Source organism: Austrofundulus limnaeus, unplaced genomic scaffold (genome assembly GCF_001266775.1).
Source record: "Austrofundulus limnaeus strain Quisiro unplaced genomic scaffold, Austrofundulus_limnaeus-1.0 Scaffold15, whole genome shotgun sequence".
NCBI lineage: Eukaryota > Metazoa > Chordata > Actinopteri > Cyprinodontiformes > Rivulidae > Austrofundulus > Austrofundulus limnaeus.
Window position 1 is genome coordinate 4,408,378 of NW_013952417.1, and position 13,882 is coordinate 4,422,259.

Consider the following 13,882-nt stretch of genomic DNA (forward strand, 5'->3'; position numbering starts at 1 on the left):
GATTTATTATTATTACTACTACTACTACTACTACTACTACTACTACTACTACTACTACTACTACTACTACATTTAATCACCAGTTATAATGTTAAGTAAGCACAGTTGGTCGGTGGGTACACATTTGGTGAGCACGGTGGCTACTTTTTGTGTTGGTTGTGGGAGGGTCTTTTTTCTGTTCTTTTTCTGTTCTATTCTGTTCTTTTTGTTTTATTTTTCATCTCTTTACTATCACATTTTTTTCTCTTATTCCTTTATTTCTAACGCAACAAATACTTGTACACAGGCGCACAAACTCACACATGCTCATATTCCATACATCCAAATACTGTACTTAATAATGAAACATATGCTTCATTTAACTACAAACACATCACATACATTTTTTACATATATCTTACATGCTACATAGGTATTCTCAAAATCTTGACTAATCATCACTCACTGTCAATGGCTGTCCCTGAGTGTCCCTACTGTTATGATAACGGGCATGGTTTAATTTTATTCTCACAAATARTGCAATGGGTTGTTTAAGGTTTGTCACATGGAATTTAAATGGAGCCGGTACCCAACAGAAAAGATATAGAGTTTTTAACCAGCTTAAAAGATTAAAGGCAGATGTTGTATTARTACAAGAAATTCATAAATTAAATTCAACTGTGGATGATCTTWAATCTCCTGAGTTCCCTAACGTATTCTCAGCCTGTCATAAATAAAGACATAGAGGGGTAGCAACATTAATACATAAAAATATCAACTTCACGGTATTAGATACAGTTATTGACCCGAAGGGTAGATATATAATATTAAATTTTTCTCTATTTAGCCAAAAATATTGTATTGCAAACATATATGGTCCAAATGTGGATGATACCTCATTTTTTCATGATTTCTTTTCTGTTCTATCAAATCACCTGGATTGCTCACTGCTTCTTGGAGACAATTTCAACTTTGGTCTAATTAATAACATTGACAGGATGAATACGGCTGGAGCTCAGCGCAGTTGGCAATCCACAAACATAGTTAAACAATATATGAGTGATTATGGACTTTGAGATGCATGGCGTGCTCTTCACCCTGACACTAAAGAATATACGTTCTTCTCACATGTTCATCACTCTTATTCTCGCCTGGACTATTTTTTAGTCAGCAGTTCATTGCTGACCAATATTTTAGACAGTGAGATTCACCCTATTGCTGTCAGTGATCATGNGGATTACTTTCTGCTTTTGTGCAGCTTCTCGCTGTCTGTGGTGTCCGCCGTGGAAGGTAAGACCCCCCCCCCCACACACACACACACACACACACACACTTTTGCTCCTAGCAGGTTTAGATTTCCCTTCCTTCCAAACAAAGTTTGTCACACATGAACCCCTCTGGATCAAAGCCCAATAATTTTACAATGCTTCACATCTGATCTCTGATGTTTAACTTCTGCACGCTCCACTCATGTGGCAATTTTACTGAAATAGCCACTTGAGAAACAAAAAAAAAAATCATGAGATTAAAAAGGAGTCAGGGAGTGAATGAAAGATGTGTCTAAAAAATTGTTCTGAGCACTACCAAAGTTGGTAAAACATGTGTGCTTGTTTAATGTTGGTGTGGGAGGCTGATGGTAGCAGGGAGAGAGGGATATGTCTGTGGCTGCTAGTGTTTAGGTTTAGCAGTATCTGATGACAGCTAGCTGTTCTTGAATGTGGCTACAAGCTGCCCGCACTGCTGCTACAGCAGTAGATCTCACTAAAGTGAAAAAGCTGAAGGAACACTCGGCGTCACTGACACCCAACTGGATGTATGAACAGATGAAATCTACGACAAAACGGGTGTGAGTCAGTGTGCAGCAAAAATGACTGCTGTGATATTCTGGTAAATTAAACTTATTCAGTTTCTTGCCAAAAGTTGAATGAGAAAAGTGAAAGTTTTTTTAGCCAAAATAATGAGTAACAGGTAGCAGCCAGTTGTGCGGCTCATGAGCCTTTGTTCCTGGTTATAAATGATGGATATTATAGCTTCCATAATAGCATTTAAAACCTGAATGGTTCTCTTTCTGTGTTGTATTTGTATCATTTCTGTCAGCAGACTGGTTCCTACAATATTTTGATGAAAATGATTCAGAGGAGGGAGATGCAAGCGGAGCGTAAGTCATCCTGCCTGCAGGTCCCCAGGTGTTCATCCCTGCTCTACACAGAGGGCAGAGGAGGATCTTCTGATATATTTGGTGAAAGATTTGTTTGTTGGCTGCAGACTGGAGGTTGATTTTATCAAATATTCTGTGGCATTTTGTATTTTGTTTCACTCACTTATGCAAAGATATCCAAACAAATGTAGAACTGATATTAAAACCAAAACATTTGATCAAATAAAGGCATAGCATTCATCGAAGGACTAAAATCTGTTCAACATTTCATGGGCTATTTCTCTGTGATATATAAATGCTACTTTGGAGTATTACTTGTTATGTCTCAAATAGAAGATATTCCACCGCGAGGTGCATTACCTGTGAATGGACAAGCATCTAAAAGATTGTATAGGTTGTTTAACATCTTTATCACATGCCCCTTTTCTGAAAATCTCTATACAAGAAGCACTATGAAGTGAAACAGTCAGGCATTCATTGCTAGATACCTGTTTTTATTAAGCCTGTGGATATTTTATGGTTGAGAGGACTGAGTTTCATTGGCTAAACGCAGTGTGTTGTTTTAGGACTCTTGCAGCTTCTCGATTAGAAGTCATTTTGGTCTACACCTCATTCTGCAGACCATAAAGAGCAAAACCTCAAAGAATGTGCATGTGCAAGGCTTTGTGTGGAGTAACAACACAAGAATAGAAGTAAAAATCGGAGGAAACACAAACGGAGAAGAGTAGGCAGATCAAAAGAACTTGGGCGAAACATGAGAGTCTTTTTCATTATTCCCATGGTTGAACCCTTCACAGACGGAACAACTTTTTCTTTCTCACTTTCTCACATGCACACACAGCCATTAACACACACATAAACACACGCACAGGTCGGCGATCTTGCTGACCACCCAGACAGTGCCCTCTGGGCCCCACCTCTTTCCTCGCTCTGAGGCACTTTTAGCTGAGAAAAACTACACCCTTCACTTCCTTTCCCTCCATCCTTCCCTTTAGTCCCTCTCTCTCTCTCTCTCTCTCTCTCTCTCTCTCTCTCTCTCTCTCTCTCTCTCTCTCTCTCTCTCTCTCTCTCTCTGTGCCCTTTTTCATGTTGTAACAACTCATAAATGAAGGAGACTTTGACCCCCCTGAGTAAAAAGTTCCCAATTGCCTTCGTTAATCTGCTGTGCGCAGGAGTGGCTTATGCTCTCGCTATGTTCTGACATCTTGTTCAAAGTCCCAATTGTAAATATCTAACATACTAAAAAGAATTTTATTAAGCTGACCTATCTCTGTATTATTTTACAAATATTTGTACCCCTTAGAACCTGTGACCAGATCTTTAAAAGCTATACAGCCAGGCATCTTTTAAATAGCTTTAATCAAAATGACATGAAAACTCCTTTTGGCCCATTTTTGCTATCTCTGTGATCACAGGTTACAGTGCTTTTCCACATTAGAGGACACTCTACCAAAACTCTTCAAACCACACCTGAATAATCTACAGTAAAGCCCTTGAAAGGTTTAAAACAAAAGTGTCTTATTATACATACAGACACAAATTTGTATATTTTGTAGTGACAAATTAAAAAAAAACATAAGTTAGTTACAAAGACTCTTTCAAGCTTTTGTACAGCTAGTATAATGCTGTCAATAAAATTCTTTTTAAATTCACCCTGAAAGCAAAACCATACCATTAAAATGAATTTTAATGGTATGATTGATCAAGACCTATATTGATCACAATATTTTATTACGTAGACTTGAAGTTGATATTGGGATTACAGGAACAGCTCTAAAATGGTTTGAGTCTTATTTAACTGATAGATTTCAGTTTGTTAATGTTAATAATGAATCTTCTGCTTACACCAGAGTTAGTCATGGAGTTCCTCAGGGTTCAGTGCTTGAACAAATCCTCTTTACTTCATATATACTTCCATTAGGAAAAGTTATTAAACAGCATGGGATCAATTGCCATTGTTACGCTGATGATACTCAATTATATTTATCCATGAAACCTGATGAATCCAACCAGTTACTTAAACTACAAGCATGTCTCATAGACATAAAAATATGGATGACTCTTAATTTTCTACTTCTAAACTCAAATAAGATGGAGGTTATGGTTTTTGGACCTGAAGAGGGATCAAGTATGCAGCCTTTCACCTCCTCTGGATGGCATTAATCAGTTCTAATGTAAAGAACTTGGTGTTATTTTTGGTCAGGGTATGTCTTTTAACCCCCACATGTTACCAGGACCACCTTCTTCCACCTGTGTAATATCACTAAAATTATAAACAGTCTGTCCAAAAATGATGCGGAAAAACTGATTCATGCATTTATCACATCTAGGTTCGATTACTGTAATTCTTTATTATGTGGGCATCCAAAAAAACCCTCCTTAATAAGTCTTCAGTTAATCCAGAATGCTGCTGCAAGAGTTTTAATGAGAGTTGGAAGGAGAGATCATATTTCTCCAGTTTTAGCTTCTCTCCGTTGGCCCCCTGTCAAATTCAGAATAGATTTTAAAATATTACTCCTAACATACAAAGCTCTTAACAACCAAGCTCCATCTTTTATTAAACATCTTATTGTTCCATGCTTTCCTAACAGAGCACTTCGCTCTCAGACTGCAGGTTTACTTGTGGTTCCTCGAGTTTCTAAAAGTAGAATGGGAGGTGTCATGGACTAATTATTTCTGTATCACCTTGACACTGAGCACTGTTCATATCCCGTGATATCTTCCGGACGTCAGCATCACGTTGACCTACTTTCACGTAACAGGATGAGGCAGGTTGGGATTGGTTGTTCATTATCACATGATGTTAGCTGACAGTATATCATTGCTTGGCAGCCTATGACGGGGGGGCGCACACTCAACAGACTTCCTGATTGTTTTCTGTTCTCTGTCTGCCCATTAATAAATGACTTTACYAACATACCCGCAAGACCTTTTGTCTTTTTGACACCTTTTCGCTGTGTTTCTGTCCATCTTGCCCCGAGTTTCCTTCACAGGAGGCAGAGCTTTCATTTATCAAGCTCCTCTCTTGTGGAACCAACTTCCAGTTTCTGTCCATGAGGCTGACACTCTGTCTACTTTTAACTCTGTCTACGTTTACTTTTAAAGACTGAAGACTTTCCTTTTTGATAAATCATATAGTTAGACTTAGGTTTCCTGACTTATTCTTCATTTCTGTTGCTATAGACTTAGACTGCTGGAGCACAAACTGAGCACATTTCCTCACTCTGCTGTTGCTTCCATAAACTGATTAAAGTTGATTTCCATAAACTGATTAAAATTTCAGAGGACAGTGACTCGCCTACAACTTAGCAGGACCACAGGCATTGAGACCAGGCAGTCAATCAGGAGGAATAACAGATTTTATCTCGCACAAAGAGAGACAAGACAAGTCCAACAGTTATTTGGACAGGCAAAGCCACATGTGGAAGTACAACCAAGGGAACCAAACAGAGGTCAGAGGTCAGGTGGGATTCAGGTTTCCTGCTTCTAGCACCCCAGTGGAGCTAAAGCAAATACTTAAACCTTTATTATCATCATTAACATCATCATCATCATCATCATGATCATCACTGATCAGATCCATCTTCTAAAACACCTGAGTTTCTGTGTCGCATTTAAATCTTAAGTGAAGCGACTGTGAACTGACTGTAGTGAGGCTTAATTTGATAGTAAATACAGTTTATTAGTTTTATTACAAAATGTTTTTTCTCCCACTATTTGTCACGGTTTGCTGACACAAATGTACCAAAAGTTTTTGCATCTTATAATTTAGTCCTGGGCTTAATGTTGAAACCCAAATGTGGATTTCCCATGCATGTTCAGCATATTATGTACTCTTCATGCATGCCATTGTTTACTCAAGTCCAAAAGTCTGGGTATGTATGTGTGTGTGTGTGTTGTTGTTGGTGTGTGTGAATGTGTAGGGGGGGGGGTGTCCATGGGCCACTGCTGCCCTCTTTATAAACACATCAGTTGGGCTGACAGTGCACAACAGGAGGGAGAAAGAGCCCTGAGACAGCCCGGGACAGAGGCCTCGTAAAAAATCACTTCTAATTTATTTCCCTCCAAATTGGAAAGTGCACGCTCACACCTGACTAAATCATCACGCGTCAACTGGAGACGGTCCCCCAKTGCACGCTGATGAAACCCGAGCCCAGTTTTGCCGCGCAGGCCCAAGCCAAAGCCGGCAGAGAAAACACAGTGTCACGCTGCATACATACACAATCCTTAATGGCTTTTGCAGATGTGGCCCTCCTGATAGCCCCTCTTAAGCCCGATCACTGTTGCTCCCTAACACTCGACCCAAACATTTGATTGGGCTGAAGCTAGTCATCAAAGCTTTCCCAAATTTTTACCCCCTTTTTTTTGTAAGTTGCATGACTTGCTGTTTCAATTTCTTTCCTTCATTTTATTTTCACACTGCTTCTTTAGATCTGCTTGTTGTTTGTTTCTGTTCAACTCTTGGTAAAAAAAAAAAAAACCTCTGTGTACTTGTTCTGCTAGCTGAGGTGGATCACCACAGTTCTAATGTGAAAAACATACAAAGAGTTTGACATGACAGCCATAAACTTGACAAATACAAGCAGCAGGGGTGAACAGCAACACCAGTAGAGACCACCAGAAGCCATGCGGCTGCTTGTGTATGAGACAGGGACTGGATTTCACAAGATGAAACTATCAACTGTTGTGGGAGGTCTGAGGYGTGCAAAAACCACCAAACCACATTTCATAAACAAGCTTCACAAACTGTTTTCTGATAGATATTTGAATTGGACAACAAAAAAGGACAATTTAATCTAATTTACACATTTACTGTTCATTTTCCAATCTGTTGCATTACTCGCAAACATCAACTACTGTAATACAAGATTGTGACCAGTGGAGGAATGGCTTCTACGTCTCGAAGAGAACACAAAGCAGCAGCCGTAAAGCTTAATGGCACAAAAATATCAAAGGTTATCTCCATCGTATTGGTAACACTTCCCTGGTTTAAACTGTTTAAATCAAAAACTTAACAAAAACGTGTTTTTTATTTTTTTGGTCTGGATCTGTCTTTTTGAAGATTTGTTGGTATTTTATTTGTTTATTGCTTGGTTTTACTCCCTGTTTGTCTTTGTTACCACATTTGTTCTCAAAGTTGTATAGTTACTTACATTTTGATTATTTCACTCGAGTAATTCTTTTTCAGATGGCTTTTTCATTCTACTTCTTACATTTTCACACAATTGTCTGTAAGTCGTTATTCCTATTTTGTTTTAGGCTTGTCTTTATTGTGGCTTGTTGCTAAAAATATAATAAAAAATACAGTATACAGATATGGTTACAGGATAAGAGGACATTTAAAATGGTGCCACAATGGATCAGTGGTTAGCACCGATTCCTCACAGCAAGAAGGTCCTGGGTTCGATCGCCGGTTTTCGACCTGGGGTCTTTCTGTGTGGAGTTTGCATGTTCTCCTCGTGCTTGCGTGGGTTTTCTCCCGGTACTCCGGTTTCCCCCACCCCCTAAAAACATGTACCATAGGTTGCCTTCGGGCCCAGGCCTCCCTTGGAAAAGAGATCTGTGATTTCAATGGGACTTGTCTGGTTAAATAACAGTAAATAAAATGTGATTGAATGAGGTGAATAAATGGATATCGTTTTGACACCCTATTGGTTTGTGCGATTCATCTCACCTCCTCACAACACAAACCAGACGTATAGAGCCAAGTCTGAAGATGATCATATATGTGCCTGAAACAGGTCGACTAGTGCATTCCAAATTTTTCAACATTAAAATTTTAATTTAACATTATTGTCAATAGCCTTTAGAAAAAATGCTTTTTGGGGAGGTAACCTCCCAATAAATGTCGTTTTGGAAATTTGCCCACTTTTACTCAGTACTTTACTTACGGTAAGTACAATTTATATCAGACCTTTAATTTTGATATGTCATTTTATATGATATTTCTTCTTTCGAGCTCTTTGTGCCAGTCAGCATTCTTGGGTTCAAGTCACCTAAATGAAAATGATGTTTGAATGTTCCAAATAAAATGGCAGGACCACTGTTTGTATACTGAGCATGTGCTAGAAACCGCAACAACAATGGTGCTGATTTTATCAGTTTTTGGAAGTCAAAACATATTTATCCCATTAAACATTAGGTGTGTGCCAAAAAAGTTAATATTAAAAAGGGAACCGGGGAAAAAAGTCAAAGTATAAACAAAAACGGTGTGGGGAAATTTTCTAGCTGTCATCAGAATGTTCTTCTCTGGTCTTCCCTATGTCTGCCTCGTGTCTTGGGGGTTGGGTCTCGGTCCTCCACAGTCACTATTTAATATTCCATTGGAGAAATCTTGTATATATACGCATGTTCACAACTGCTCACAGACAGGTGTTCTGATCCAGGGGTTCTGACTGGTCACTGAGTGTGTATATACTGAAAATATTTATGAATGTAGGCATGTATGTATGTATATATTTATATATGCCCTCCATGTATTTATCCATTTATTTTCAGGTGAGCGGACAGATGTTGGGTGTGTGGTCCTGTGTTTTCTTGGTGTATATTTAATGTATTTCTAATCTCTATTTCAATCTTTCTAATTTCTTCTCTCTTTGTTTTTCCCTCTTTCTCTATTTTCTCTTTACTCAAAAAATAAAATAAAATGAAATCACTGATGATGAAGAAATTAAGAAACTAATATTACGTTATTTTTTCTACTGAAGTGATTTAAAAAAAAGAATTTTCTTCTTTGGCATTTTGATGTTTTGTGATGTTATTTTTATTGTTAGGCTGGTGCTCTGAACATATGCTAGAATGAGAAGAGATTCGTTTAAGCTCATTTTCATAACTAATTGTGTTTATTTGCTCCATCGTATTGCTTCATATCTAATCAAACCTCCTATTGAATCACTCTGCATTGTGACTGAGGTGAATTTTATTGCGTTGAACTGGGTTAGTGCTGCTCATGTATCTTCACTACATCAGATCTGATGCAGTGTTTTAGTTATATATTGCTGCAGACCAAAAACTTTCAACTTTAATACAGGCAATAAAACACTGAGTGATGTCTTGGTARAGTATATTTTAGTATTAGTATAGTATTAGTCCTTTTTTCTGCAAAGAAAAAGTTTAAAACAACTGGTTTTTATTTTATTTGTATTAAACTACTGGACTTTAAAGGGGACATATGCAAATGACATTTATTTTTTTTAGCCCTTAAATACATTTCGTTGTGTACTTGGAATCTGTATGAGTGCAGAAATGTTTCATTTCTCCGGTGTTGTGTGGTTATCTTTATAGTATTTCTAGGTCATGTTTTTAATTCCATTCAGTTTTCTTTAATCTCCATTAAGTTTTTTTGAATAATAACGTCACAGTATTTGCTGCAGAACTGCTAAACAAAGTCATGGACTTCAGGTCAAACAATTTCACAAATCTGTGGTTCTGCAAATTCATCATCTTCATTCTCCTCTGGCTCTGGGTCAGACTCTGGCTCCAACATGTAAAGCTGGATGGACAAGTCTTCTGTTGATATCATTTGTAAATAAAAGGTTTTTGCACCGCCAAGTCATATCGAACTACAAAAATGACCAAACGGGGCAGAGGCGGCAGCGTGCGACGTGCCTCGTATTCACTGAAAGAGACAGAGACACACTTCAGAAACGGTGTGAAAGAGGGGCTTGTGGAGTTACAACAATGAGGAATTTAGATCAAAGCATTTCAGTTCTTCTTTATATAGACCCCAACTGAATTATTTAAATATAAAAAAATAAATATTGAAATTTTATTGTGGAAAGATAAAGACTTTTTAAAGTTCTCATTAAAATTCATGATCAATTTTAAGACCTAAAGGTCTAAGTGCTGAAACATCTATGTGATCAAAATAATGTGTGCGTGTGCAGCTAGTTGTTGGTTTTTTGGGTTGGAGTTTTGGGTGGGGGTTGTTATTATTTTTTGACAAAATGACCAAGGAAAATTTGTTTTTGTTTTCATAAGTGCAGAAAAAAAATCCTTTGCAAAAATAAAACAAAAAATACACAGGGAAAACTCCAAAGTATCCATGCTAACTAAAACAATTCAGTCGTTGTTTTTGGTCGACTTCTCGGAGCCTTCATAACTCACTACGAGTGACTGACCAGTCATGCGTGTGTATTCAAAACACAGTTTTGACCTTTACCTTCCCACCACAAATACTGTCCCCGGTCATTATATGATGAAGACTGTGGCTAAGGAGTTTCAAGGCAAACAAAAAAACAAATCTCAGCATGCCATGGAAAAACAAAARGTGATGAAGGGGGGCTGGGTGAATAACTGAAGAAACAACACTGAACAAGTCATGCTGCATTTCAAGCAAAACGGGTGCTTATCCACCATGTGAACATTCTACTGGTCAGTCCTCTGCTTACTTTATGAGATCCAGTTTGTATCATAAAGGATGAGGCAGAGCAGGCAGAGTATTCAAATCCACCCCAATTCCTTGAGATCAGGAGGCAGGGCAGAACATTTATGTTTTTATATTCATAAATGCAAAGTAATAAACTAAAAATACTTTGTTACCATACTTAAATAGAAATTTTGGTTTTTGAATAATTATTTTCCATTCAAAATTCTAACCACTCACTTTTAATCAAAACTTTAATGCTCATGTACATTTTATGTCAAAAACTTATTTTTGATACTTAAGTACAATAAATACAGATGCAGATAATATAAGATCTTTACTCAAGTAATATTAATAGAGGATATTTTAACTTTTACAAAAGTAAGTTGATGATAAGAAACTTTTACTCAAGCATCACTTTGAGGTATTCTATTTAAGACTGATTCTTCTCTTTTTTTCCAGTATGCACATTGAGATGCATGTTTGTGTAGAGGYTCTTATATGATAGCAAGTTGTTGTGCCAATCTGTGCCAATCAGTGCTTTCACCTGCCTCCTCCTGATTGGCCAGTTTCCTGATTGAGCTCATCTGCAGACAGGCCTTCATTGTGAGCAGCTTGGTTATTTAAGGTGGCACTGAAGATCTAGTCCTCGCCGGAGKAACTCTTACTATATGTAATCCAGACCTGTGAAACCTGTGTTGCCTTGGACCACTCTTCCTACAAAACCTGTGTGCCTCCCAGCTGCAAGGAAAACAAGCCTGCTTAATCACCTGCTTGTCTGCCTCCAATCTCTGGTAACCAAACTGCTCAATCATTGCCTCCCAGCCTCAAACCTGTTGGAACCCTGTTCAAACTCACCTTCCTGGATCCAAGCCTTCTCCTCTGAGCCGCACCCATCCTGGAACTCTAAGAAACCACTCACCTGAAAATATTTACCAACTCCATACTTAATTGCAATATACTTATCCATCTCCTTCCTTTTCAGCCCTGTAACCCAGATCCTTCCCCACTGTAAATAAAGATCACTAACCTTTTGTATTCTGGCTCCAAAGTATGTTCATTTCAATTTCACTCACCTTTGACAAAACCTGAAATCCTGTCAGTTGTATTAAAAGTTAAATTTTAATTAGATGCCTTGAAGTCTCGATCAAAGAAAAAAGGAAGGTCTAACTTTCTTAAAAGGAATTCATCCTGCAGCACCACCTTTCAAGATATAATTTTAGACTTAAATCATTCCATTTTACCAAAAGATTGAGTTGTGGTGTTTTTGGTCAAACCTTGAAATAAAATGCACAGTATCTGCAAAATCATGAGCACCAAAGTATGTGTTGATAGCTGTCAAATTAACTGGGTTATAACCAGTTTTATTTAGGGTAATTGTGATTAGCTGCAGCAGCCGTATAGGTTAGTCAATTGTTGAAATATGTGATTAATTTCCATAAGTTTAGTTAACATCCTCCAGTGGTTCATGACATATTTTGCTAACAGACAAAGAAGGTTGACTCCAAAAGTTAATGAAGTTTTAGGCAAAGGTTGCAATGAATGACTTGAGTGTTYTGAATGAATTTCAGCTAAAACTATACCAAATTTTAGGGAAAAAAAACATCTGTAAAATTTGGTACGATGATTATTTTAAAGTTTAATTTAAAACCTGGCCACTGTTTTATAATAGTCAGAAACAGTTGATATATAACGACAGTTTTTTAGACAAAGATGTTGAATTTTTGCTTTGTGCTCGAAACACCTGCTCTATCTCAACTACCACATCCAATTTTATGTCAATATTTGTCAAATTAACTGGGTAATAGCCATTTTTAAGCAAGAAATCAGTTAATTATGCAATAAATTAAAAAGAGATTGATAAATTTCCTTTGCCTACTTGTTTTTTTTTATCGTGTCTCCCTCTTTTTTTACTCCCAAGGAGTGAACTCTCCAACAGGTATTTACCAGGTGCATGGTCTCATACCCTCATAGGAGCGTCTTCAGTTTCTGAAACTCTGTCTTTCATCTGGTGATGCTTCAGGGCACTGTGTTAAATCTTAGGTTTGCTGAGAGTATTTTTTTACACTACGTAAATTTCAAAAACTTCAAAAGCAGCATGTGGGCGACCGTAATTATGTAATGAAGCCAGAGGAAGATGCATAAAGAATAAATTMTGCTGGCTTGAATAAAGGCAGGTAGCAATGTTACAGGTTTAGTAGCAGTTGTGTGTTGTTTTCACAAATGTCGTAACCAGTTCATCCGTAACTTTACGTAAATTTTGTAAACTTTTGTAAATTTTGCAAGGGGTGTGAGGGTGTCCGCCGTTATTTTTTGAAGCCAGAAGAGGAAACATAGTGCAAACCTCCACCAAGGCCAATTTCCCCTGTCTTGCAACAGAGTTAATGCATGAGATGGAAACATTTCCCTTCTGACGTAGCGAACATTTAAGCAGGCAGTGGGATTTGTTCCCGGTGGAGTCCAGTGCAATGAAAAAAGGTCAGAGACTCATCTCCCAATGTTGTTCATCCACAAACTGGTCCTGGATTAAGCAACAAAGTTTTCATCAGTCAGATTCCACCATGTGAAACGTCTGTTTCATCCCCTTTTATGAGTTTTTAACAGCTTGACTATCATTAGTGCTGCTTCCTCATAAAGTTGGCTGGGGAAGCGAGTCACTTTTTTTTAAGCGAGTTGTTGAAGCAAAATACAGCGTCTGAGCGCTTTCAGCACAAACAAACACTCCCACAAACTTCTGACCAATCACACAATAAAGTTTGTATGGTTGATCAGCTGTTCGGACAGTCCAGCTTCGGTTCGGCTGCAGCGGGACCTTCCCCTCGCTGTTGGTGTCTTCTCAGTTATTCCCGTAATGTGAAGAGAATCGCATTTGTTTTTCTATATCTCCAGACAGCAGTAACATCAGCAATACTAGATGATAACAGAATAATCATAACTTTCCCGATAGTAGGCATCCTGGGATGTGTAGTCCCAGGGAGTTTATGACTTCACTTCCTGTTTCCTACAGGCATGAGTCTGACGTAATGACACTTTGTGAAGTGTGGCTGATTRGCTCGAATTAAAATAGAAATTCCTGTATCCGAATCGTGATCCGGAACATCACCAAAGTTTAAAGGGATCCCTGATTAGTTTTAACATTAGACTTTATATGATAAACATATACTTTAAATGTAAAATAAAGACTGTAAAATACTGTAGGCTGTTCAGTTTTATAATTTTTAAACTAAAAGTTTAAAAATGTATTACACGGACGGGGCCATTTTATTTACACGCAAAGCATTCTGGGTAAATGATGACATCAACTAGGTCCTCGGTGCGAGGCTGCTAGCGAGCTATATCCACCCTGAAGGTTAATCTTGGACAATATCTGATGATCGACT

The 13,882-nt window shown here is 37.9% G+C and overlaps 1 protein-coding gene across 9 annotated transcripts in view; it reads left to right on the forward strand.

Annotated features, from left to right (window-relative positions):
• Positions 1 to 1,213: 1,213 nt before the first annotated feature.
• The window catches only part of LOC106513914 (ephrin type-B receptor 3), a gene marked incomplete at its 5' end in the record, with an annotated part of 60,128 nt that continues 47,459 nt past the window's right edge, over positions 1,214 to 13,882 (forward strand). For all 9 annotated transcript variants that reach the window (XM_014002970.1, XM_014002976.1, XM_014002972.1 and 6 more), the window contains 1 exon segment: positions 1,214 to 1,269. In XM_014002970.1, coding sequence (XP_013858424.1) covers positions 1,214 to 1,269 — 56 coding nt within the window.